The 26,535-nt window shown below is 47.0% G+C and overlaps 1 protein-coding gene across 1 annotated transcript in view; it reads left to right on the forward strand.

Moving 5' to 3' along the window:
* The window catches only part of Vwa8 (von Willebrand factor A domain containing 8), a 304,908-nt gene that overhangs the window by 267,085 nt on the left and 11,288 nt on the right, over positions 1–26,535 (forward strand). Inside the window, exons 38-42 of the mRNA XM_075950004.1 lie at positions 10,873–10,981; positions 14,012–14,168; positions 18,393–18,501; positions 24,055–24,180; positions 26,239–26,397. Of these exons, the coding sequence (XP_075806119.1) occupies positions 10,873–10,981; positions 14,012–14,168; positions 18,393–18,501; positions 24,055–24,180; positions 26,239–26,397 (660 nt within the window). The remainder of the gene's footprint in view (positions 1–10,872; positions 10,982–14,011; positions 14,169–18,392; positions 18,502–24,054; positions 24,181–26,238; positions 26,398–26,535) is intronic.

Consider the following 26,535-nt stretch of genomic DNA (forward strand, 5'->3'; position numbering starts at 1 on the left):
TACCCCTGAACACACCAGGCGGGGACACAGCAATGGACAGAACGTCCCTGGGTTGATGGGCAATGAGAACAGGGTGCTGGGAAGAGTACAGAGGAGCAAAAGCTTGTGCTCCTGGGGGAAGCCAGGCCCACCTTTGGGAAGGCCACTCACCTAGGGGCTCTCCTTATCTCCCGTTCTTGGAATTCATGTCGACTCTGTTGCTCGTCTCCCCTGATCTCCTTCCCGACCCAGCAGACTGTCTTCAGTTACCTCTAAACACAGCCATGCTCTACAAAACCTCCATTGAAAGGAACATAGGTAGACTTTCAGAAATTCTGAGACTGAACATGTCTTTGAAGCCCAGTCTCTGTAAGGAGCTCTGTGAAGTCTTCATGTTCTTAAGAACTGAACTCCCCCCCCCCAAACACACTCATTTTTAGACAGTTTTCTAGTTCTGCGTTTCCCACAGAACAAAGAAGTTACCAGAAAGGAGCACCTCGGCCTCCTGTCTGGCCTTCCCCTGACCCCCTCCACTTCACGGGCACCCCACTACCTTGTGGCTCCTTTCCAGTACCTTCCCCCTCTCTTCTGTGGGATCCTCTGGCAGCATGTAGCTATGCTCCGAGTTTACAGAGCCCCACTCTGTAACAGGCTCCCCGTACCCTAACTCCAGCTCCTAGCCTGTTCTCTGCAAAGTCTCGTAAAATCGTTATCTGCAGGGCTGGGTACCAGTGCTTACTAGTGAGGCTAGGGAGATAGCTCAGTGGTTAAAAGCACTGCCTGTTTTCCCAGAAGACCCAGGTTCAATTCCCAGCACTCACATGGCAGCTCACAACCATCTGTAACTTCAGTTCCAGGGGATCCAATGCCCTCTCATGGCCTCTGTGGTCACTAGGCACACATGCAGGCAAACACTCCTACATACAAAACAAAAATAAATCCTCATCTGCCTGAACTGGCTCTACTTCCAGACCTTCACTCACTTGCCTGCTCCACTGACTTCATCCCCTCCTCCCTGCAAGTGCTAAATTCAGTGGGTCTTTTAATGTGTCTTCTGCTGCCCCTGCGCTGTGCCAAATTCTGCGCTCTGTGCTGTTGCTCATCCTTGCCAGCTCGACAAGAACCTCAGCCCCCATCCCCTTAGCCTGTCTTCTCACTTCTTTCTGGGGTCCTTCAGGGTGCATTCCTCACCCGGCCACCCTCCTACAGTCTTCCCAGGTAACTCACTTCCGTGGTTTCACGTGGTTAGAAAATCCACGCACAAATAAAGTCATGGGAATTGTAGGACTTTACAAAAATAGGCACTAAAAAAAAAATCCAGCGAGTGTTCTCTATTTCATGTTGTTGGTGTACCTTACTTTTGGATGGTACTTTACACATAGTCTACTCTCATATAGGTAGGAAAAGGTTCATTCTGGAAACAGTGTAAAGGATTGTGTCCGAGAGCAGCCTCTTCACTCTAGACTCGGAAGTCGAATCCAAACAGTTCCTCCTGTCCTTCCTCTGGAGTCACAACACAGTGGTGTTTTATCCAAACACCCACAACAACTCCAGAAGGGAACATGCCTTCATTTTACTTATCAGATGAGTAAGCTGGGCGTGGGAGTATTCATGGCCAAATTATATTATACGCATGCATGAAAATGTCACAGCAAACCCATTATTTTGTACAATTAGTGCAGACTAATTTTCAAGTGTTGTGCAATGGCTAAAGGGTGAGATTTAAAAAAAAAAAACAGGTTCCAGGAGTTTAAATGTTGTGCAAGCTTTCATAGCTTGTGGGTAGCAAAACAGCGCAGAACTTGGGGTCATCTGGTTGCTAGGCTGCTGGCATGTAGATGCTTCTCTGTAACTTTGAAGTTATTGTGGCTCAATTATACAAACTGTGTTTGTATGCAACAGTTGGGTTGGGATGTTTGTCTCAGCAGGGTGGGCATTAGGATGGGGCCTCTCCTCCTCATGAGGAGTGTGTGCAGTTTCTAGTGTGCAGGTAGATTGTACTGGCTGCCATGGCGGTCTGTTAGAAGGCAGGCAGAGGGCTCTCGTGGACAGTCAATTTCAAGCTCATTTTCAGCTCGGCACCTTCTGCTCCTTCTGCCTGAATTGCTGCCCTCTGTACCTTCTGACACTCTTCATCCAAAATCGCCTTCCGTATGCCTCTTGCAGTCCCAATCTCTTGCCGATTGATCCACCTACCCCTGTAGATTATGGCAGCCCCAGCCAGCCACTCTTCCCCAGGCTCCGCACTGGTTATTACGTACAGGGCCCTCCTGCTCCTGGCTCAGCACTCCACGAAACACAAATCAGGTCTCACTTGGCTTTCCATCCTTAGCATCCTTGCTGAGAGTCTGACTCATCACCAATCCTTAGTGTAAATTGCAGTGTTGCCTTGAGTCTTTATCCATGGCCTCATTTCCTGGAACATTCCGTGATCCGAAAATGTCTAATAAAAGTTCTAGGCGTAAATGCTTCCTAAGTTTTAAGTTTTGGCTCTGCCCTGGGTAGCATCATGAAGTCTTGCGCTGTCCCACTGTGTCTCACAGAGTACATGAGTCTGTGCTCCCTGCCATAAGTCACTTAGTCTTCCTGTTGCAGTATGACCGCGATGTGTTCAGGGAACTCTTATGTTACTAAAGTGTAAGAGTAATGGAGCTGGCAGCTTGCTTGCAGCCTGTTGTTACAGCTGTTCTCTTTATTGTTGGTCATATGCCCATCTTTTATTGTATCTAATTTTCAACTTTATCCTGGTTATGTGTGATGCGGATAGGTTTTATCATCTGTGGTTCTAGGCATCCTGGAACACAGCCATGTGGTTCAGTGGCAAGGAAGACAGAAGCACATGAAACTTTATGTAAGATAACTAAGTAATGCATTTTAAAAGTGAAGTCTGTGGAGCCCGTCATGTTGCAGAACTCAGGAGAAAGTGCCTGTCTGCTGTCATTGAATTCTTTCTTGTCCCAGACCTCCAGCTTATCCGTGATCCCCCCTCCCTCCGCCACCTTATAGCATCCTCTTCTGACTTCATTCATGGCAGTTCGTCATTTGGCTTTTACCTCCCTCTCCGGAGCACTGTGTGATTCGCACAGTCCCTGGTTACTGTACTGAAGTTGAGGCTACCCTCATCCGTGTACATGATCCCTACTGTAATAACCATGGGACACAAGCACGCTCAGGGGAGCTACCCCCTGACTTACGTGCTGACAGCCAGCCTCCTCACTATCCACGCCAACTAAGATAAGAACTTTGGCCAAAACTAGTTCTCCAGTTAGTGCCAGAAGTAATATTAAAGGTCAGCTTTCTAGCTCCTAGTAAACTCTCTTTGCCAGGACATCAAGCTGCCACTGGGAGGGGGGTGCTGTAAGCCTGAGTGAGCCAGTCTGGAGGAGAGCTGCATGTTTAAGTAACAATCCCACCGGTTCTGTGAACTCACATTTGTTTGATTCAATTTGACCCCGGGGACCTGTGAACTATAACTGAAGCAGGTGTAGGTGGGGGCCCATGTGAACAGTCTCAGCTAGAAAAGACACGGTCTGAGTTTCAGTTTGGAAAATGAGAGCACCAAGGCCCAGAAAGGGAAAGTGACTTCCAGTGTGACACAGCAAGCTAGGAGCCCTGAGAGGCTGAAGCGCAGGTTTCACCTTTAGCGTCTTCTCTCTTTCAGCACCGTGAGGACTCTCAGCCACTTTGGTCATTTCGCATCCGTGCTCACAAACACTTCCCCTAATTGTCTGTCTCACCCAGGAAAACGGCTGTACATCATGTCAAACCAGGAGTGGGAGATAGGGCGTGTTCCTGTTAAGTTGCTTCATGGGGCAACACAGCCCTGATAGAATGTAGCTCCTAGAGTACCATGGTGTTCATAGGAGCCAGACATAATGATATCCCTAAGTGTCATAAAGAATTAAGGGCAGGCTGGGTGGTGGTGGTGGCACACGCCTTTAATCCCAGCACACAGGAGGCAGAGACAGGTGGATTTCTGAGTTTGAGGCCAGGCTGGTCTACAGAGCAAGTTCCAGGACAGTCAGAGTTACATAGAGAAACCCTGTATTGAAGGGAAAAAAGCAAACAAACAAAAAAAAGGAATTGCACAGTTTGTACACATGAAATACTTTCATATATGCAAATAAACATGCATATCTATGAAATAAGAAATTTTTTGGAACAGAATTACAGGACAGGACAGACTCTGTAAGGGTACAGAAGAGGGAAGGTTTGCTGTCCCACTCAGCCCCATAACGCTGGCCCAGCATTCTGTGCCTTCCGCATGAACTATGCCATGGAACCCTTGGCCCAGACCTACCCACTGTCATTTCTCAAAGGCTGTGCTGCCTGAAGCACAGAACCTTCCAAGGCCAGGTGGCACAGAAGGAACCAAGTGAACGTGGTGAAGGAGGAAGACAGTCACACAAAGGCAGAGCAGGGCAGAAGGACCAATCTTCTTAGGAAAAAGAGGCAGTGTGGGGGTTAAGTGGGAAGTGGATAGACTCACACTTTTGAAGACACTTTGGAGCAGAGAGAAAAAAAGGATAGCCCACTCACCTGCTTGTTGAAATGAGCCCTTGGTTAGCCGTGGCCATTGCACTGATCGTTTTTGTTCACTGGGTAGCTCATTGCCACAGATGTGTAGCTCATTAACAGTGCTCCAAATTGAACCGGATAGCTTTGCTTGCTGATATTTGAAGTTCTGAAATGTCTTCACATGGCAAAGGGCCTCCAAACAAAAATTAAAGTCTATTTCACTGAGTCTAGTAATACTCTTTCCTCCTAAAACGTCCCCACATTGCAGCCATCCTGTAGCTTTGGCGTTGCCCCGCTGACGGTGCCTGTCCCACCGTCCTTGTCTGAGCTGCAGAGGACTGAGCAGTTGTGTTGCTGCCGGGCAGAGCACGAGCCAACCCTGGCTTCTGAATCCATGCAAGTGTAAAAACCAAGTCCTGTGTCCCCTCATGTCCTATAGCACTGACACATGGTGGTGCTATTCTAACAACAAATAGTTCCCTTTAAGAATGTGTATGTTTGAGGTGGGGTGACGACTCAGCAGTTAGGAGCACTTGCTACTCATGCAGAGGACCTGGCTTCATAACCATCCACAACTTCACTTTCTCTGCAGGCACAGGCATACATATAAATGGTACGCATGCTTCCATGAAGGCAGAATACTCACAGATATAAAATAAATAAATCCTATTTAGTGCATGCCTTTAAAATCCCAGAACTTAGGAGGCAGAGGCAGGTGGATCTCTAAATTCGAGTCTAGCCTGGTCTACAGAATGAGTTTCAGGACAGCCAGAGCTGTTACGTAGAGAAACCCTGTCTTTACAAACAAGAAGAAGAAAGTAAAGTGCTTGCTGTGTGTGGGGAAGACCCGAGTTTGATTCTCAGAGCCTGTGTCAAAAGGACAGGGGTGTGGCATGTATTTATAATCCCAGCACTAGGGAGGCAGAGACAAGCGAATACAAAACACTCCAGCCTGGTCACTGAGGTCCAGTGAGGCCAAGTGGGAGACCCTGTTCCAAAAAACAAGGTAGATAGCACCTAAGGCTGTGACCCCTGTTCTTTATGTACACATACACACACACACAAGAATGTGTGTGGATATATATACTAAACGCATGTGTAAGTATGCTGAAATAAAGGTGTAGGTTACAGTTATTTAATCTGTATTTCGCACGTGTCCTGGGTGCTGCTTTGAGCCAGTGTGGAAGACTCCCTCAGCCCACGAGTGCTGAGCACCACGCTGCAAATGCTCTCCACCCCTGAGCTGTGCAGACGGCTTATCCCGTCATTTGCTCTTCATGCTGTCGTGCTGTTACATCCTGATGGTCGCTCTGACCCACTGTGGCTGTGAAGGACTGCGGAAGGAGGAAGATTGTTATCTTTGGGTGTCGCTGCATGGTTTTATAAGAACTTCGGGTACCTCGGGGAAATTTGGGGGAAATCGGGGACAAGCAGAGTAGGCAGGGCTTTTGTAAATGTGTTTACAGCCCAAGATGGAGAACCATCATGATGTTCCTAGAAGAAAGGGTGACTAGCACCAGAGCATGGCTTCAGTTGAAACAAAGAAAACAGAAAGTTGATATCAAGTTTGTCATTAGAAATACCTCCCCGCAGGGACTCTGCAATGTTCTGGTTTGCTTAGTGTCCCTCTTTTCAGAAAAGAAGAATTCCCCTTGCTAAATGCTTTTGCACGTAGCTGTGGATGTTTCCAAGAACTTCTAGACACTGGGTCATATCAAAACTGCCTTTAGTTGTAGTGGTAAGAATGGCTTTTCCCTCACACTTCTCTTTTCTGGCTGTCCCGGGTTCCTAACCACACACTGCCGCTCTGGGGAGTCGGCACAGCTCTTCACTTTGCCTTCTGTTCTGGGGAAAGCACAAAATCTGATCATAATTGGAAGTCACCTGGCCAGGAAATCCACAGGACACCACTTAGCTTCAATAGCAATGCAAGGCACTAAGTGTCTGCTGTCAGGGCCACGTCACATACTGCAGAACAGAAACATCGACACAGCCTTTTCGAGGTGGCCTTGCATGACCACCCTTTCCCTTGACTTGGAGGTCAACAGTGTTGGAAAGTCAACATTTGCTCTTAAAATCAGACAAAAATAGAAATGGTGGAGTATATAAAGACCCGGCGGTTCACCCTGCCCCTCCTGTCTCAGAATTGAACTGGCATGTTGTTTGCATGGATGTTTAGAATACTGACTACCGTCTGTGGGGTGGCGGGAGCAGGGAAGCATTTCCGTGCCAGTAAACTAACTGTGCCAATTATTTGTGAGGTATCAGTGCTTGGTTTTGGCACCCACCTGCACTCAATGATGAAAACATTTGGTTTCCCTCAAAAGTTTATTTTTAAGGCCCACAAAAAAAAAAACACCTTGATGCCATCATTTTTCTATTTCCAGATTGTCTAAGAATCTTCTCCATCTGTTATTCCCATTTGAATTTAGAAAGAGAGCAAGCAAGGTACTCAGTAAAGTGAGAAGTGGCTTTGGACAGTGTGTTTTTGCAACCCTGTCTTATTCCTGACAGCCATTCAGATAGTTTGTTCTGGCTTGGCAGTGAATGGGGAGATGGAGAGACCGTCTCCATGGACTCACAGGCTCTGGCTGGAAGCCTTTCCAGAGCCCAGGGAAAGTTGGGCCAGAGGGATGGGAGGCAAGCTGGGGATGCACAGGCCCTTAGTCTAAGGACCACTGAGAACCAACAGGCAGGAGTGTTTCCAGCCTGTTAGATGATCCGCTGGCCAGCAGCCCTGCTGTGTGCTGGTTATGGACTGGCGCACAGCACTGGACCAGGACCATCATGGCTCACAGAGCCTGATTTGAAATTACATGTAGGAAGTTAACTCTTACAATTCTGTCTCTGAAAAGCTCTGGTACTTGTTCGTTAGTTACCAGTGATGTGCAAGGCCAGCGTGAAACCTGAGGAAACATAAGCACGGTGATACCTCTTCCCTCTTTGAGTTCAGGTGTGTGAGATCTGTAAAATATCTCATTTGGTTGGATATTTGTGGTGCCTGGAAATGAGTCCTGATGAAGAGGGCCAGGGAGAACATTCTTTTCCAAAGACTCTATAAACTGAGACCCTGAAATAACATAGGGTGTATCCCAAAACATCTAGATAGAGGAAGGGAGTTTAGGGCTGTAATTTCAGACAATTTAAAATACATACCAAGCACATCACTTGGGTACCAAAAGAAAATGTGCAAAAGCCTCTAGGCACCATATGAAAGACCACACTCCTAGGGACGTGTTACTGTGGTTTTCATCCTGTTGAGATCCGGGAGACACCATTGTGACCTTCGGGTGAGAATGACATTGCTGTGCTTCAGGAAGATGTGCTGCCCCTCATCACAGCCTGTGTTATCGGGCAGTGCCCTGGTCCCCTTGATACAGTGTCTTCACGCACCCCTGGATCCCAGTGAGCAGTAGATGCACTGCAGACATGCCCAGAAATCAATGTACGGATGCGTTCGGTTGTCTGTTAATCATTGGGAAAATACATAGGATTGCTGTGCTGATTTCATTATGGATTGTTTTGTTTCTGGGCTGCAGTGTGTGGACTGAACCTAGCTAGGGCCCCGTGAATGCCCAGCAAGTACTCTACACTGACCTAGCATAGAAATTCTTAGGTCAGGAAATTCAAGGCATGTCTTCTCATCAGAAGACATCCTCAGAAAGAAAAAGCTCCTCGCTACTGTCTCCCACTTCTCCTTAATATGAGAGTCAACTTGCTGCATATAATTGATTTCAAGTAGCAGAACACCCAACATAAAGTGGCTTCAATTAGAAGGACACTTGTTTGCTCATGTGGAAGATCAGAGCTAATAACTGGCTTGGCAGCTAAGTAATGGTAGGTGTGGCCCTCTCCGCCCAGCTCTGGCCCTCGTTGTCACATGGTCCTTAGGCAGAGCCTACAGCCCTTCACCATGTCCTCACTCATGGGTCTGATGGCAAGAAGTGTGTGTGTACATGTGTGCGTTTGTGTGTGCACGCATGTGTGCTGAGGGTTAGTGAGGTAACACATGCCATGTAGGGGAAGTTTCCCTCCCCACCCTCCATTCTCCTGGGAGGAAACTTTCCCAGTGGCCTCCTGACACTTTCTCTGACATCTCAGGTCCCATCTCTAGACCAGTTGAAGGCCAAACGGAAAGGCTGTATTTAATTCCACCACCCATAATTCATCTGGCTTCTGTCAGAGGAAGAAAGAGGGGATGAGTGTTGTGTGGGGACTAGAGGTGTCTGCCAGGCCACACCTAGTCCCCACCCAGAACGCAGCAATCAACTGTGGGTCCCGTCATTCCTTGAAGAGCTGTGCTCTGGCTGTTTATACCATCTTACTGAGTTTTGGTTTGGTGTTTTGTTTTTTTTAGTCATGAACTCAGGGAGGAACTTGAAATATATGGGCCTTGCCCAGAATTAGAGGTCTTTGGTGAGTCATGTCCCTTCTCGGGACTGGCTCCTCATTACTCCACTCTGGAACATTTTAGAGTTGCAGTTTTACAAAATCCATGTTTTCTTCCATTTAACCCATCTGTAGGAGGATAATGGCTCCTACGGTTATATCACACTTCCCTAATAGGAAGGAAACGCATCTGCTGTGAGAAATATGTCAGGGGTTAGCACATGTGTCAGGTTAGCCGGGAACTATGAGGGACTGCTTTCTGTCTTGGGGAAACTGTTCATCCCCTTGCATGGGTCCAGCGCTGTCCATTTTACTCGTGAGCTCTCGGTAGATGGACCCAGTTCTCAGGGTAAATGCATTCTGGCTGCACCCAGCACATCCATGTAAGAAGGCAGGGGCGTACCTGCTTTCTGAACAGCCAGTGCCTCTGTCTGCCCAAGGCTGCCTTGCTGCACCTACAAAATATATCCCCGTGAGTGAGTCTGCTGGCACTTATCAGATGGTTCGAACCCAAAGTCCTCAGATGCCGTGCTTCTAATTCAGTATTCCCGGAATCTCACGGTATGTGTTTCTGTGAAATAAATCAGGGCTTGGTCGATGGTTGGTTTTGTCGAGAATTAGTCTATTTTGAAATGTCTCAGCGGGGACTGGTATGGGGCCTGCTTGTGGGCAGTGTGAGCAGAGGCGTTTCCCTGCAGATGGCCTGATAAAACTTGGGGGTGGTGGAGAACATGCTGTGCCTTTCTGCCCAGTTAGCCAGCTTTCTGCCGCCATAGCCTCTCCAGGTACCCCCAAGGACACTTAGGATGGCTATCAGAGGAGTCTCTTCTGCTTCGTCATCTTTATAATACTCATTCTCAAATGTCAGTCCTCTTAGCAGACTGGCTGCTTTGTATGCAGTGTCTATAGGAGAGAACTAATGTTTGACCAAACTGAAGCCACTTGTCACATAGGAACTGGTTTTCTTACCTCTTTCAAAGTTCTTTATTTAAAAAACAAACAAGACCAGAAGGTACACACACAATCTGAAGTGAAGACAAGTGTCCAAAACAGTTCTTCCAGTAGATCTGTGCGTGCTTGTGTATGTTGGGGTAGCGCCACCCCGAGGTCCTGGATGGTATAAGAAAGCAGGCTGAGCAAGTCATGGGAGCAGCAAACCAGTAAGCAGCATCTTCCATGGCCTAGGCTTCAGTTCATGTGTCCAGATGCTTGCTGTGAGTTCCTGCCTGAGACTTCTTCAGTGATGGAGTGAGACTGGAAGTGAAGCCTTTCCTCCCCAGGTTCCCTATGTTGTGGTGGTACAGCAGGAGAAATGTCACTAGGACAGAAACTGGACAGGCCTGATAGTGGAATGAAAATTGAATGGAGACAACCAGTCATAGATATTTGAATCCCAAGAATCATAAATATGGTCTGAAAATATAGATTAATCAGGAAAACTACACAATATGAAAATGTTTCAGTAGATCTAAAAACAAATAAGCATTGTTTAGTATATGTGGGTATGTGGAACCTAAATCTATTACATGATATGATGATATGTATTTTTTGATTTGTTTTGTATATTTTTTTAAATAAAATGACATCTCTCAAACCTTTGAAAATTAAATGGGTTGAAGCGTATGTGGTGACTCGGCTGGATCAGTGAGAAGCTGGGCCTTTTAGCCCCCTGGGAAGTAGTAAGAACCATTTTCCTGTTTCCATGGACCCCCGTTTTGCATAGTTCTCAGAGCATCCTCTGTGCCAGAACACTAAAGCTTAAAAGAGTTCAGCCCCTGCTCCTTTCTTCTTCTTTTTAAAGAACTTCTTTAAAAAAATTTTTTTTTTGCTTGCCAACCAAACTGATGTTGAATGTGATGATGAAGATTTTTCCGGACCCAGCCTGCCATGAGCTGAGGGTCTGCACGCCTCAGGAACCAGCTCAATCAGTTCTGCACTTCCCAGCGTTCACAGGACAGTGACCATGTTCCAACTCTTCCTTCTCAGATAACAATCGAAAGAGACAGTAATGAAGATGTGAGCGACCCTAAACATGGCAAGGAGGACCCAGACAACATGCCCCACGTGGGTGGCAACACCTGGGCTGGTGGAACAGGTGGGTAGCATTGTGTTCTGAGTCGTCCCAAATCTTCTTGCGTCTGTCAGCTCAGCTTTCTAACCTGAGCTGGCACTGGCTGCCCTGCTCAGCCCCTCTCCCTCTGTCTCTGCATGGCATCAAGACGTGCAGAAAGCCTGGCATTGGCACCCCACAGACTCTGCCACGCTTTGACCTAAAACTGTGTCCCCCACCTCATAGTCTCTTCATCAGTAAAGGAGGAGGGAGGAACGTTATCTGCCTCACGGGGTCATGTGAAACATTAAATTAGTTATGAATTTAGAGCATGGAGCAGAATGGTTAGGCTAAAGAGCATAGACTTGAAACATTGATCCCTTCTTTCAATTCCTTGCCTTTGAAATCGTGTCAGGAATCGACAGCGAGTTCTTGACCGACCAACCTGGGGAAGAAATGGCGCTTGTCCACAGCTGAGCAGGGAGTGTGTGGAGGGGGGGAACACGGCTTGAGATAAGGCCCTGTGCTCTGCACGATGGCCAGGTGCCAGTCCTTCCCTTTTGGCTGCTCTCCTAGACCATTGTTCCCAAGCCGCCGTCTTCCTCTTCCCGCCCGGGAGCTGCAGCAGACACATCTGCCGGAGCCCAGGAACGGGGCCAGACTGCGCACGGTCTGGCTTATCTCAGCCAGGAGAAGCGCTGGCACAGCTCAGTCCATCACCTTCCCTTAGGATGCTCTGTGCCTCTTGGCCTTGAAGGCCTTGGCAGGAAATGGGGTTTTGTGCTGAGACAATATGCTATCAAATAAGCCCGGGACTTCTTGCCTGCTCTGTTTATTCATCGAGCATCAGCTTTAAAGAAAGGCTATTTTTAGGAGTGTCCTTTGATCTGGAAGTTAGTGTCAAGCCAACAATATTTAATCCATATGGAATGCATTGTGGAATGAGCTGGCCAGATGTCGGCTTCCCAGCAGTGCCTACGCAGAATGGAAGTTTCATTTGTTATTAAATGTGCGTCTACTAGCTCCAGTGCCTGTTCAGACGTAACGTCCTGTCTGCTTCCCAGGCCTTGTTTCCACACTTCAGCTGATCAAGGCTTCCACACTTCAGCTTGTCTTTTTCTGCCTGTCACTTGTGCCCTCCAGACTTCTCTCCATGAAACTTCCAGCCAGTGTGTGGTAGAGAGGTGTGCTGACGGCCAGGCCCTGAGCCATCAGACCATCTGCTTCTTTTCCATCGTCAGTGCTTTCTTCCCCTGTGTCTCATGGACCGGTTGATGCGAGTCCAAGTTCAGCTGCAAGCATTTTTCATTTAAATAAAATGAATTTAAAGTTCTGTGGAGTGGAGAAAAGAACTCTTTCTCCCTCCCAGCCGCCTCTCCTGAGGGGCTGCGTGACCTGCTCTGGCCACCTCACACTACCTCTGAGAGTGTGATGAAAGGGAGGAAGGAGCCAAAGTGACTGAGAAGCAGCATCATGCTCGGGTCACGGTCCTCAAGGAGGATCTCCAGCAGGAAGCAGGTCGGGCCAGACTCAGCTCTGCACCCTCCGCTTCTCACCGCTACCCGCCAGCACACCTCTCTACCACACCCTGGCTGGAAGGGGAAACCGGGAATCATACATCTTATAGGATAGGAGGAATTTTCCACCACCCACCTCTAAATGAAATAAGATGTGCTCAATCAAAAGGGTAAGATACTATGATTGGTAGATATCACTGCGCTCGTGGTATTTCCCCAGAGGAAATGACCCACCTGGACTTTCATAAGGCGCTCACTCCAAGTTCTCATTTTTAGTTCATTAGACAAATCAAAGCTCTCATGGGGCAGAGTCACATAATTTTCCAGCACACGAATCTAGAAATGACCTCACTCTTGTGTCACTGAAGTCCAGCAATTATCACCAGGGCAGTCGCTTACGTAGCGCTAACAGCACGCCAGATAGATTCCCAAGCAGTGTAGGCTGGTGAAAATCCCGTAAGACAGGGAATGCCATCCTGCGTTACAGACGAGGACTGAGACACTGAAGATCTAGCTGTTGAGTTGAAACCAGTTTCATACTTTGCCTAAATTATGCAACCAGTTTACTGTACTGTGCTAGACTGTGCGGTGTGGCATTGCCTCTGTAATATTGGATTCTTAGTAAGTTCCCAAATTACATGTGAGTCCTTATCATTTGGACACAGGCCACCCAGTGTATCAGGTGTCTGAGGTGGAAAAGGGACCTCGTTGCTAGTTTCCTAAGAGCAGAGATAATAAATCATTCACACACAGGCCAATAGATGTACATATTTTCTTTGCTCAGTACAATGATTTAAAATAATTTAAATATGAGCATATATTACACCAAGCATTCCTCTGTAATTGGCCAATGTCTCTACCACCTTATAATGCTACCTACCTGGCTTTACAGGCACCTTTCTTTCTTATTAGCATAAATAGCTCATGCAATGTTGCATGACGTGTACTTACAGGCATGTAAACTTGTGATTATAATGAACAACTGTTCTCAAGCTGATGATGTTTATCTGTTGTGCATTATTCAAAACTGAATGCCAAGATCTGCATAATAGTTGTCTTCAAATCTTGGCTGACTGTGATATGAGGTCACTAAGAAGTCATTTAATCTCTCAATCATTTTTATTATTTTCAAAACAAATTTTATTTACAACTCACCTGGGTGTTTTAGAGAGAGTGTAACTAGAAGAGTTGTCCCTTTAGTTAGCGACTCTGCAGTGTCTGTCGGCACTATGGTGGAGCCTCTGTCCAGATGCCAAGTAGTTGGTAAGAAGCAGCATTAAAGGGCTTCAAACAGCACACGGAATCACTAATCCCTCCATCAGATAAAGTGCTCAAATTGAATTTGGACTGAACCTTAAAATAGGGGCAGATTGGGATGGATGAAATAAAAGGTTAGTTGCCCTAAACAGGGGTGTCTTTGTGTTCAGGCGAAGGTGTTTGAGGCTTTAATTCCTAGTTCAGTTACTATTTCACAGGACTGTCTTAAAGCCATGGTCTGACTTCTGTTTTGTGGCCAGGCTCTAGACATAATGACTAAGCCCCCATATTTTCTTTCTAGGGGGAAGAGACACTGCAGGTCTTGGTGGCAAAGGGGGTCCTTATCGCTTGGATGCGGGCCACCCAGTGTATCAGGTGTCCGAGGTAGAAAAGGATGCCGTTCCTGAGCATGTCAAGAGAGCTGCAAGAGAGATGGCCCAGAAAGCATTTCAGCAGAGGTGAGTGCTCCCTGCGCAGCTAGTGCAGTGCAGATGACAAGTGTGCACATGTGCGCGCACACACACACACACACACACACGCTGCTAAGTACAAGGTACGGGACTTTGTCCTGGGATGATACTGAGAGAGGCAAAATCCCTGGGGTTAACACGAGACAGGGCCTATACTAATATGGGATTTGGAGATAAGAAAAGAGCTAGAACATTTCAGAAAAGAAAAAATAAGGGCACAATGTGTGTCGGTGGTGGAAAGTGCCCCCCTCGCCTGCCTGGAACAGCTGAAGAGAGGTGGCAGTGGGGTTGGATGGAGAAGCCTTGTCAGCAGGTTGAACCTGAAAATCCAAGCCAGATAAGCCTTTGGGTTTCGGCTGCACCACGGCTGCTTTGGGCTCCTCTGATCGGCCCCTGCTAGAAAGGAGGAATCCACAGGATAGAGGATAGTTCACTAGAAGCCCTCATGTGCTCGTCAGCAAAGCAGCAGCAGACACACTTTCAAACTGGGGGGCTCTTGATGGTGTGGGGAGCAGATTTCCATTTCTGTGCCCAGTGGTGGAGCCGGGGCAGCCAGACAAAAACACGCCTGAGTGTGTGTGAGTTACGCAATTCCTCCCACGTGGAACATCTGGTATGTTGTTATGTGCCTTACCTTCACATCCTACAAGTAAACAGCAGAACAATAGAGACAGAAATGCTGGGCCCGCCTGCCGCGCTCTCAGGAAAGCCTGCCTGCCTCAGGACCCCCGTGAGTATAGCAGGTGAATAATGCATGCCCGCTGTAAGTCAGTGCTGCCCTCTCTGGAGACGAGCAGCTTCCCACTCTCTTCTCAGAGAAGTTGTGAGGGTGGGTGACTTCTTAGGGATCAAAGTGGTAGCAATCTCTCAGAAAACGTGGGAGGAAAGTCATATCATAATGAAAAGTCTTATTAGAACTGAAGTATGGCTTGACATTTCTTATGAATAATAACGTTTCCTTTGAGAAGAAAAACTAATAATTAGGCATGCATCATTCTCCTCTTCGGTTAATGAATGGCTGCTGTTGCTGTACCCCCAGCCTTTACACAACTGTCCCCTCTGATTTGCCTACACGGACATACAGAGTACCCTGACCCATGACCTCCCCAGGAGGCAGAAAGACTGCAGTGGCACTTAGCCATCAGTAAGCTACCTCTTCTCTGGTTGCCACTAGAATAAGAACCTACAGGGGTCAGGGGTCACCTGGGATCCTGAGACAGTCGAATATAGTGGCTCTGAGACAGGGACTGGAGAGGGAAGTGAGTGGGGACCATCCCTGAGTCTTCAGTACTGCAGAGGAGCAGCTCAGCCGAGCAGAGGAGAGTACTGTAAGGCCGTGAAGGGAGGGGGCGTGCAGGGTGTCAGAAGGAGGAAATAAACCACACAGAGATCCCAGGAAAGCTGGCACAACCAAACAACAAGGGGGAAAATACTCAGACAGAAATGGGGTTCGCAACCCATTTGGTGAGTATCTACTTAGGACGGGCTGCCAAAAATTTGCCTTTAACGTTTTATTATGGACCTTTTCAGGCCCACAGTGGAAGAAAAACACATGAACCCTGTGGACCCCGCCCCTAATACCATTCTCATTCTCCACTCGGATTGTTTTGAAGCTAATCCAAGATATTATCTCATCTTGTCATAAATATCGCAGACTGTGTCTCTACGCATAAGCGCTGAAATAAGACAGAATTCCCACAGACCCACATTTAAGCCTTATACGTACATTCATTTTCGTAGTAATAATTCTCTACCATCATCTGATTGCTTCCGATGGCAGAGTGAGACGTGAGTACAGTGAGGTCAGTCCTGATGCATTTACAGCCCCTGGGGCCATGAGGACAGACCCTGGAGTGTGGCAAAACCCTCAGAGAGTCAGTGACACACATGTGCACTCAGGAGGCCCGTGTCACCTGCTAGCACTTGTCCTTGGAATCTGTGGTGACATCTATGGTTCCAGGTCCCTGCTAAAGACTTGATTCTTTTCAATGAAATGACATACGTGTGTGGTTTTCTTCTTTCTAAAAGTATTTATGGAATATCAGGCCATGTATCTAGTTAATGAATGAATGTTTAGTTAATGAGAAAGATTTGTGGATGCTTGGTATGGAAGCAATTTTTTCTGGATCTTTTTGATCTAGGGTTGGTAAATCTACAGATGATGAAACTACATCTGGAGGGTTGCCTGGATGGCATCCCCTGTCAGTCCCTGGTTGGGACTAGGGAGTCCTCACCAGTCTACTGCAGTATGAAGGGCCTAATGTGACCGATGGCCTCACAACATCAGTTAGCCTTGATTGAAACCGGATATTGACCCTGCACATTAAGAATTGATCACTCGAAGTTGACTAACAGGGACACCAATGTAAGACTTGTAGATCACATACAGAATGTCACCAACAAGTGACTGACAGCAGGGAAGAGCTGCCTGGTGGGCTGGTCACCCACGTGGTTTGCAGAGCTAATCAGCTTCATCTCAGCTTATGTTGCTTCCCTCATACTTGATTCCAAATCACAGTATTTAAGTCTAGCCTATAGAAAAAGATAAGGACGAAAATTCCCAGACTCTTTCATAATGATAAATATACCCTTTAGCCAGGTCCCACATCAACAGCATGCTCCTCACTGGTTCCCCGGGTGTGACACAGCTGCACACTGGAGCTTTGCCCAAAGGGAAGGAAGCAGAAACGTGTGCAGGCTGTTTGAGGGGCCTGAGAATATCAGCAATAGGAGGCACATCGAACCCAGAGACTCAAATTCCCTGCTTCAGTCTCTAAGGTTCAGGACTTATTGTCCACTGTGAATAGCTTCTGAGTGTTCTTTGTGAAGGCTGACGCAATCTGAAATACGATTTCCAGGTTTCCTCATAATTAAAATCGCATGTGATGTTTGGGGGTGCAAGATGATCACCCCAGCAATAGCTGTGTAGCTAAAGCTAGTTCTGCTCTCTCCAAAGGCTGCTCTGCTCCAGGTGCCTTGCCAGCTGCCTGGGTGTTTCCTGTTTCCTTTCCCTTCTACCCTGCTCCAAGGACAAGCTCTGTCCCCACATTTCCCAGTCAGCACTAGCCTGTGTTCTCAGAGAAAGCACATGTTGACTAGGCATGAAGTAGTACATGGCGTATCCTACAGTTTTCATTGTGCCCAGCTTCCGTTTCCTTTACGCGGTGATATGACTTAAGCTAATGAAACTTAGAGAATTAGGAGATTGTCAAGACTAAACAGAAGAGGTACTGTTAAGAGGCAAAGTCTCATACACACATTCCCTTTTGTTCTTTAGAACAGCAAGGCAATAGGATCCAGAAGGGCGTCTGGGCTTGTCACCTTGGGTGGCATTTGGATATTATAGTGGCCTTATCAGTGTTTACCTTTTTGATAGCCAGTGCTCTCAGAGTATTAGGTAGCAGCACGTGTTGAGTGTCGCTCTGTGCCTGTCACTGTGCTGCAGACTGGAGACTTGTGGTCTTATCGCAGACGTAAATGGAGTTCTGAGCTTCCACCCTTCCGACTGTAATTTTCCTGGTGTTTTACCTGAGATTGAAGAATAGAAACAGCTCATTCTCCCTCATTTGAGATTCTTCTCCCGACCTCAGGTGATAAATAGACTTTATATATAATTTCAGCTATGCATATAGGTTCTGTGTCTACACATACACAAAAAAAATGTGAAGACTGTATCATGCTTAGGCTCTTGAGAGAGGAATTACTTATTCCTTTGTCCTGATATCAGCACCTTTAATATTTATAGACATGCATGGAAATGTGTGTTAAATCAGTGCGCTATGGCTATCACATTGGAAAACTTTATTTTGTGAAACCCTCCTATTTAAGGTTAGCTTCAAATGGCTGTGCTTTGTTTTGACTTAAATGAACTATCTCTGAAGCCAGCAGAAGGCATCAGGTCCCCTGGAGCCACAGCTAAAGGCACTTGTGAGTCAACTGGTGTTTGCATGAGAGAAGTCACACATGCAGTACAGTCAGGGCTTCTTCCTTTGTCCTGGGGGACAGCTGGTTCAACAGTTACCGGTACACCTGTGGGCATTCCTATTCTTTAAATCTAGGGGTATTGCTGGTGACATCATCCCTTGCATTTTCTCCTCGAAGTCATTCTGAGTCACCAAGGAATTGCTAGAGTCCTACCCGTATGCAAGCAAGGGTAAAAGGCTCCCACAAACACGGTGTAAGCAGCTGTCTTCTCTCCCCCTCTGGTTTCAGGCTAAAGGAGATCCAGATGAGCGAGTATGACGCCGCCACCTATGAGAGGTTTTCTGGCGCGGTCCAGCGGCAGGTGCATGCCCTTCGAGTCATCCTGGATAACTTACAGGTAGCCTTTCCTCGGACGTACACCAAAACAGCTGGGGAAATTTATTTGTGCCCTGAGCAGTAGAAGCCATTTCAGGATCAACACATAAACTGTACTCACCCCAGGATTTTCTTAGCGAAGTTCTCCAAGGGAAAACAGCTGACCTCACCTTTCATCCTGTCCAGGAAGCAGGAATTTTACCAGTAACCCTCCCAGACAGTGACTTCCTGACTCCCCTCGGGGAAGATCTATGGACATCTCACCTCTCCTGGAAGTTCACAGATAGAATTCTCTGCCCACAAATCATTTTACTGTTCCTGAAGAAGCAGAGGGACTGATTAGATCAGCCAGGGAATGCTTTCTCTATATCCTCACCACCTCTTCTTCCTGCCCTTCCCTGACCCAGCTTTTCCCTGTTTCACAATGCTCTCCATGCCTCAGGACCAGTAGAGCTTAAATAGTGATTAAGATACTTCAGCATTTCCTAAGGAGAAACTGTTATTTCTGTTCAGCAAATTCCCTAACTGATTCATGCTCTCAGATATTTTGTCCAGAGAGCAAAGCTTTGGAGGATTGGTGGGGGGAGTCGAGCCAGACTCTGCACTGCTCCCTTATATTTCCTTCCCTTGGAGTTTGATTTTGGTTGCCTTCAGTGTACTCTTTGGTATTGTTCTTTTGAAGGAATGCTCATCATGTTTTGCTAGATATTAGAGAGTGTGGTGTAGCTATAATCCTGTCTTAACCCAAAACTTTGAGACTTCCTTTTTATTTTTATTTATTTTTATTTTTTTTGATTTTCTAGACAGGGTCTCTCCGTAGCTTTTGGTTCCTATTCTGGAACTAGCTCTTGTAGACCAGGCTGGCCTCGAACTCACAGAGATCCGCCTGCCTCTGCCTCCCGAGTGCTGGGATTAAAGGCGTGCGCCACCACCGCCCGGCCCTTTTTATTTTTTTGTTTTTATTGTTGTGTGTGAATGAATGAAGAATGTCGTACATATGCAGTGCCCACAAACCCGGAAGAGGGTGTTGATCGCTAGGGGCAGTTGCGTGCCACCTGATGTGGGAACTGAACCCAGTCTTCTGGAGATGCTTTCAGCGCTCTTAGCCGCTGAGCCATTCTCCACCCTATGTCTTCATTTTTAAAAAGAGCTAAACTGTGCCAAAGCATGAGAAACTTTCATTTTCCAAGGAAAGAACTCTACAAATGATTAACTAGACACCTAATTTCAAGATCTACAGGCTGTAGCAGTCCAGCTGAGAGAGCCATCACAGCCATCACGGGCCCCTGGAATATGGATCTTTTGCCCCATTTTATAAATAATGAAACTAAAGACTACATAGGTAGCACAGTTTCTTGGGTCGTGTGGTCAGTGATGCAGGGGTCTGAGCCCGAAGTCAGGCTCCTGTTACCTTCTTCTAACTCCAATATTCCATCCTACATGTAATTCTTATATACGATCGTTAGCCAGATGCCAACACAGCATTTGCTCATGTTCCCTGTTGAATCTATGTAGGCCATAGGGGGCTGTTTTCAGGCAGGTCTATAGTCAGGTCATATTCATGAGGATGCTTAAAAGCAAAGATACTGGCCAGGAATGGATGAGGCCTCGTGTAAACTATAAAACCGCAGATTGTGGCCAAAACTTCGACCCCCTTCCTGCCCCCTTCAGCCAATCCTGTGACTGAGTAAACCCCTCCAGCTGTTTTGACGTTGCTGTGTAATCCCAGTAGCCATGGGTGTTTCCCCAGTGAGTGTGCAAAGTGTGGCCAGAAACCAGCTAGACGACGCTCCAACGCACAGCTTCAGTCCCACTCAGATTGGGTAACTTCATCACAGACAACTGCTTTTATAATAGCCAGTAGAAATTAAATTACTGGGGAAATATTATTAAAATTGAATACAAAATGCAGGACTCCCAGTGGGTGGAGACAGGGCCTTTGAGGCTCAGGCTAACCTCAAACTTTCCATCCTCCTGCCTCTGCCTCTTAAGTCTTGAGATCAAAGGCAGACTTATGACTGTGTATATGCATGTGAGTGCAGTACCTGGAGAGATCAGAAGTGGGGCTCAGATCCCCTTCTGGAGTTACCGGAAGCTGTGGGCCGCCTGACATGGATGCTGGAAACTGAACTTGAGTCCTCTGCAAGAGCAGCAGGTGCTCTAACCATGGAACCGTCTCTCCAGCCCCACACGGTGGTAACCTACAAGATAACAAACCGTGGTGCTCTGGTCACTTTACAGCAAGATCACTACAGCTTTGATGGCTCATTCCTTTTGGTGTTAAATAATATCCCATTGCCAGAATACATCACAGTTTATGCATTTACATCGTGGTTGCTTCCCAGGTTTTACAGTTCTGCATAAAACATATACAGATTTCTGTAAAGATGCAGGTTTCTTACTCGCTGTGTAAATACTAAAGCATGCAGTTGCTGGGTGGTAAGAGTGAGTTTGATTCTGCAGGAAATTGCCAAACTGTCTTCACACATGGCTGTAGCCTTTCCACCATCCCCCATCCTCGCCCACATTTGGTGCTATCAGAGTTTTGGATTCTGGCCATTCCTAGGCTTGGCGTGATATCTCACGGCTGTTTTAACCTGCAGCTCCCTAGAGATGCAGAGTGCTGGACATGTTTTCACGTGCACACTGAGCAGGGTCCTCAGTAAAGAAGGCATACTGTTAATTAAATGTCTGCCCTTTAAAAATGTTTATTCTTTGACAGTCTGGTCATGTGCATAGTGTATTTTGATCATATGTCCCCACAGCCCTCCAACCCATCCTGCATGCGTGCACGCGCACACACACGCACACACATTTCCGAACTCCTTCCTCTCAAGTGTCCCTCCAGCTTTTGTGTCTTGTTTAGAGATTCACTGGGTTTACTAAGGGTTCCATGAGGATGGGTGTGTGGTTATTACCAGAGCATACCAGAGCATAAGCAACTTACCAATGCCTGTAGCACTGAAGAATAATTTCCCACAACCATGAACTGCCAATAGTTCCTCGGGCTAGAGTAGTGACCTCATGACCCCTGCTGCCGTCCACGATGGAATGTTGACAGCCCCGTCTTGTGTGTGTTGTGCAGGTAGCTGTAGCTGGTCTTCGTTCATGCTGGCAGAGGCCGTGCCTCGTCCGTCATAGCACTCTCCCATCCTTCATCTCTACTGCAGCGTTCCTTCCCCGGGCCTGACGTGTGGTGATACAAATGTCCTGTAAACAGTGAACATTCAGCAGTCACGTCAGCTGCCACCACCGATAAGAAGTTCTCTGAACATGGCGCTAATCTGTGACTGTCAACATAAATATTTAGAACATAATTGGGCAGTTTGTCCATTTAGCAAAACAGGTTTTCCCCCCCTTTTTTTAAAAAACTTGGATTTTAAGAGAATTTTATATATTATATATTTATATATTCCTTTATGAAAATTACCATGTTTGAATAATGGTATATTAATATAAACGTGAAATGAAGAAAGCTCCCAGATCACCAGCACGGATATTTTAGTTCTGGTGGGCAGTTGGCCCACATGCATATTCTTGTCAAGAATCCCATAAGTTTGTGGAAACAGGATGAACACACTGGGACAGAGCTTAGATCATGTAAAGTCTCGGTGAGATGTGTAGCTACGGGTGTGGGAGGATGGTGCAAATCTAGTCTTCTAGCCTCCTTCCCCACTGTGATCAGAGGTCAGACGGACATTCTTCGCAGGCCACTCCCCTGAACCAGAGGTCAGGACTTGGCTTCCTCCTTTTCCTGTCATTCTGTTTGTTGTTGTTTGTTTTGTTTTTTTGAGACAGAGCTTCTCTGTGTAGCCCTGGCTGTCCTGGAACTTTCTCTGGCCTCAAACTCACAGATCCACCTGTCTCTGCCTCCCTTGTGCTGGGATTAAAGGCCTGCACCACCACCACCTGGCTTCTCTTGTCATTCTTGACTGGTTGGTCACGCCACAGGCTTCCTCTCAGACCTGACTTTCTTTGGTGCTTGGAAGGCACTGCGCTGCAGAGCTGTGGCTGCCACTGCCTGTCGTCTTTGAGGACTGACTCTCACATGATCAGCAAGTAGGAAAAACAAGGAAAGGTCAACGTGAAGATGGTTGCAGTGCTTGGCTACCATCAAGCAGTACAGCGGTTAGATTATTGAGCTGGGTTCGGGGGAATATAGGGTCTGTATTGGTATAGAATCCTATGCAGTGTTAGATAACAGATGCCCCATTGCTAAGCATCCATTCACTCATTTTCTTGAATCAAAGACACCGACCTGAGGATTTCCCCACCCGCCCCACTAGCTGCTCCATGACCATACTAGCCAGTGATGATTTCACTCCTGCATCTTATCACCTTCTTTTGGTGCCTGTCTCGGCTGGAGTAAACTAAATCTAACCCCCTTTCTGTTACCATAAAGCAAATATAAAATCCTCAAATTCTTACTATAATTCCATTCTTCTCTATATTTTGATTTGCATTTCCAAAGCTCCTTTGGTGTACATCCCAATGTAGCTGTGGTCATGGGCTCTCCCAATCCTGTGCCTTGACTGGGATGTTAGGATTTGTCTTGGTTACTGTTGATACGGTGAAGCACACAACCAAAAGCCATGTGGGGAGGAAAGGGTTTATTTGGCTTATTCTTCCAAGGCACTGTTTGTCATTGAAGAGGTCAGGACAGGAACCTGGAAGCAAGAGTTGACACGGAAGCCATGGAGGGGTGCTCCTAAGCTTGCTCTTCGTGGCTGGCTCCGCCATCTTCCTTACAGAACCCAGAGCCACCAGCCCAGGGATGGTATCAACCAAAGTGCGCAGGCAGCTCCCCCATTGATCACTAATTAAGAAAATGCCCTACAGGCTTGCCTACAGCTGATCTTATGCAGGCATTTTTTTTTTTTTCAGTTTGAAGTTCCCTTCTCTCAGATGGCTTTAGCTTGTGTCAAGTTGGCACAAAACTATCCAGGGTTCTTTATCATTTGACTGTCCTCTTGGGCAACCTGGCATAGTTGTAAGTTACCATGGCAAAGCATACATGGAAATACCTTTCAAAAAGTGATTCAGATGATTTCCAGATCTCGAGAAGCAGAGAGCCGCATGGGGCACAGGCTGCTCCTGTCTCCCTCGGCTGTTTTAGTTTGCACTTAAGTCCCAGGAATTTGAATACCAAGGCTGCTGGCCAGAGGGAGACTGCTGAAGATCGGCTTACAGACTCTGGCTGTTAACAAGTTAAAGCTGATTATTTTGTTACCTCGTAAATTCTCTAGGTTCTCTGTGACAGAAAATCGGTAAGAAATACGTCATCGTTACATTTCCAGACACTGAACTTTCCCCTGGGGTTCATTTGCATACTGCCTTCCTGTTCGTATGTCCTTTGTATTGTTCCGCGTGTTAAAACAATTACAACTGACAGCAGAACACAGCCAAAAAGTCTTTCTTGTGAGCAGAGCAGGGAACATGAGACGACATTCTTGCAGAACCATCTCCTACTGATAGGATCCCGGTGTGTTTCCTGTTGTTCATGCACAGAAGTGTGTCAGGGAACTACAGGACAGGGTACATAAAGATTCATGCGCATGTGTTTGTGACATTGCAGGCCAAAGGTAAAGAAAGACAGTGGCTAAGACACCAAGCTACTGGGGAACTAGACGATGCCAAGATCATTGATGGGCTGGCTGGAGAAAAAGCCATCTACAAACGTCGGGGTGACCTGGAACCTCAAGTAAGTAATGGGGAGCACTGAGCCTCAGATACACATAGTTCAGTCTTCTGTAGAGAGTTCATGAAATGTGTCAAAACATTAGCCCAGAATATACAACTACAGAAAGCATTCTGTAAGGACAGATAAATACAAAGTCTCATCAAGGCATGAAACACACGCACACAATATATATAGGATTATTTAAAAACAGTTGATACAAGGGCCAGGCCTGGTGATACATTCTTTTAATCCCAAGACTCAGGAGGCAGAAACTCTGTGAGTTCAAGGGCATCTTGATCTATACAGCGAGTTCCCGAACAGCCAGGGCTACATAAAGACACCCTATCTCAAAATCAGCTCAAAGGTAGGGTAGCCTTCATCAAATCTAGGGGGTCTTAGAAGCAAGGATCAAACTGTGACCTACAGTCCAACCAGGCAGAGAAGTTCTGAAGATGCTAGTTCCTCGAGCTGAAGAAGGTAGTTCGTGGAGTTAGTCTTGAGTAGACGGAAAGCCAGCCTTCCTACCCACCCAGCCCAGGCAACCTCAGAGGGAATAAGAGAACAAGTACTGACCACCGTATCCCGTCAGCAGAACCTCCAGAGAGCCACAATGTGGCTGCCTACAGGTCCACTCCCCAGATGCAGAGTGGGTACTCCATGGGCAGAGAAACGGGGACACTTGTTTGTGATCCAAGAGGATTCTTCAAGCAACAATCTCCATGGTTTCCTGCTCTCCTGGAAGTCAGTCTGTGTCCACCAAATGCCTTCAGTTTTTAGGAAACAAGGAATTCTGTCCTGAGTTACACTAATTATAGTAAATAAGCATTTGTCGTACGTAGTCAAATATTGAATGTTAGTGAACTCTGTGGTCTTGGACAATCAAACCTGCTGAGTAGCGGCTGAGAGCAGGGGCTCAGTGATTAAGAGTGGGTGCGCCACTGTGTTGAAATGTTTACTCGGAGTGGATCTGGTGGTAATTTGGGGGCTATTATTCCTGTGCCTTTGCCATGAACCAACAGCTGCGTCCCTTACTGAGTCACTGTGGTAAGCAAGCATTCGGACACATCTGTGACTTAGTCATGGACGAGTGTGCCCCCGCTTCTAACTGGGGCAGACTCAGCAAGTTTTAAAGGAATGTATTCAGCTGGCTTCCTGCTATTATCCTCTAAGCATCTATGGTGTTTACAGTTTGTATTGATCTAGCTTGTGTATGTGTGTGGGCCGTGCATGCCACCGTGGGCATGTGGAAGTCAGTTCTCCCCTTCCACCGTGCAGCCCTGGGACTCAAACTCAGGTTGTCAGGCTTGATGGCATGTACCTTACCTACCAAGCCCTCTCACCGGACCCTATAGTATTTTCTTGAAATCATTAGTTCTGCTGATTATTTTTTATGCATGTCAGCAAGTATTTAACAGAATAATCTGGGATTTTTCTTATTTATTGCTACTGACAAACTCTTTTCTTTTTAATTTTCCACATTGGCAGATCTGGGCTCCAAACCAATCCCATGAGGTTTCACGTTTTAATCAGTAGTTTTTGCCAGACAGCAGCTCAATGCCACTTTAACTGCCAAGAAAAGAAAAAAGAAACACTAGTCCACTGGCTCAAAAAAAAAAAAAGCTTAAAGAATTGAGCCGTTCTGAAAATGCTTCCTTACTTTCTTGGCCAGACTCCTCTCGCATAGCCGTGCCTTAGCAGGCTGGCCCCCCTTCAGCCCAGGTAGAGAATGATCTTCAAGTGACTGCGTAACAGATACAAGTGAAGCTGATGTGGGCTACCCTCCAATCACACATGTGCTCATGGGGCAGGCGGGGTGGGGGGCTGAGACATAGCGAACACTGGGTTTCTAGCCCTCCAGGTCTGTATTTTTAAACCACTATTTTTAAACTGACATCCTCTAGAAGGCAGCTTTTACTGTATTTCAGGGGAAGCGCTTCCCATGTGATCCCTCTACCCACTGGGACAGCCCTGTGCAGGCCTGAGCCTGGGGCAGATCTGCCCACCTTGGGCTGGCACTGCAGAACTTGTGAGAACCCAGGATGGCCGCTGACCATGGTTTCCCTCCATTCCCTCCCTCAGCTGGGTAGCCCACAGCAGAAACCCAAGCGCCTGCGCCTGGTGGTGGATGTTTCTGGCAGCATGTACCGCTTCAACGGGGTGGATCGCCGGCTGGAGCGCTCCATGGAGGCCGTGTGCATGGTCATGGAAGCCTTCGAGAACTACGAGGAGAAGTTCAAGGTAACCGCACAGCACGAGCTGGGGATCACTTCTGCTCAGGAGTGAGTCAGCCGTGGTGCAGACTCCACCCAGAACCATGGACACTGGTTCATCGCCAGCTCATTTGTCTGCAGGGAAAGTGGGCCACTGCTTCCCCGT

The sequence above is a fragment of the Microtus pennsylvanicus genome, chromosome 15 (genome assembly GCF_037038515.1).
Source record: "Microtus pennsylvanicus isolate mMicPen1 chromosome 15, mMicPen1.hap1, whole genome shotgun sequence".
Lineage (NCBI taxonomy): Eukaryota > Metazoa > Chordata > Mammalia > Rodentia > Cricetidae > Microtus > Microtus pennsylvanicus.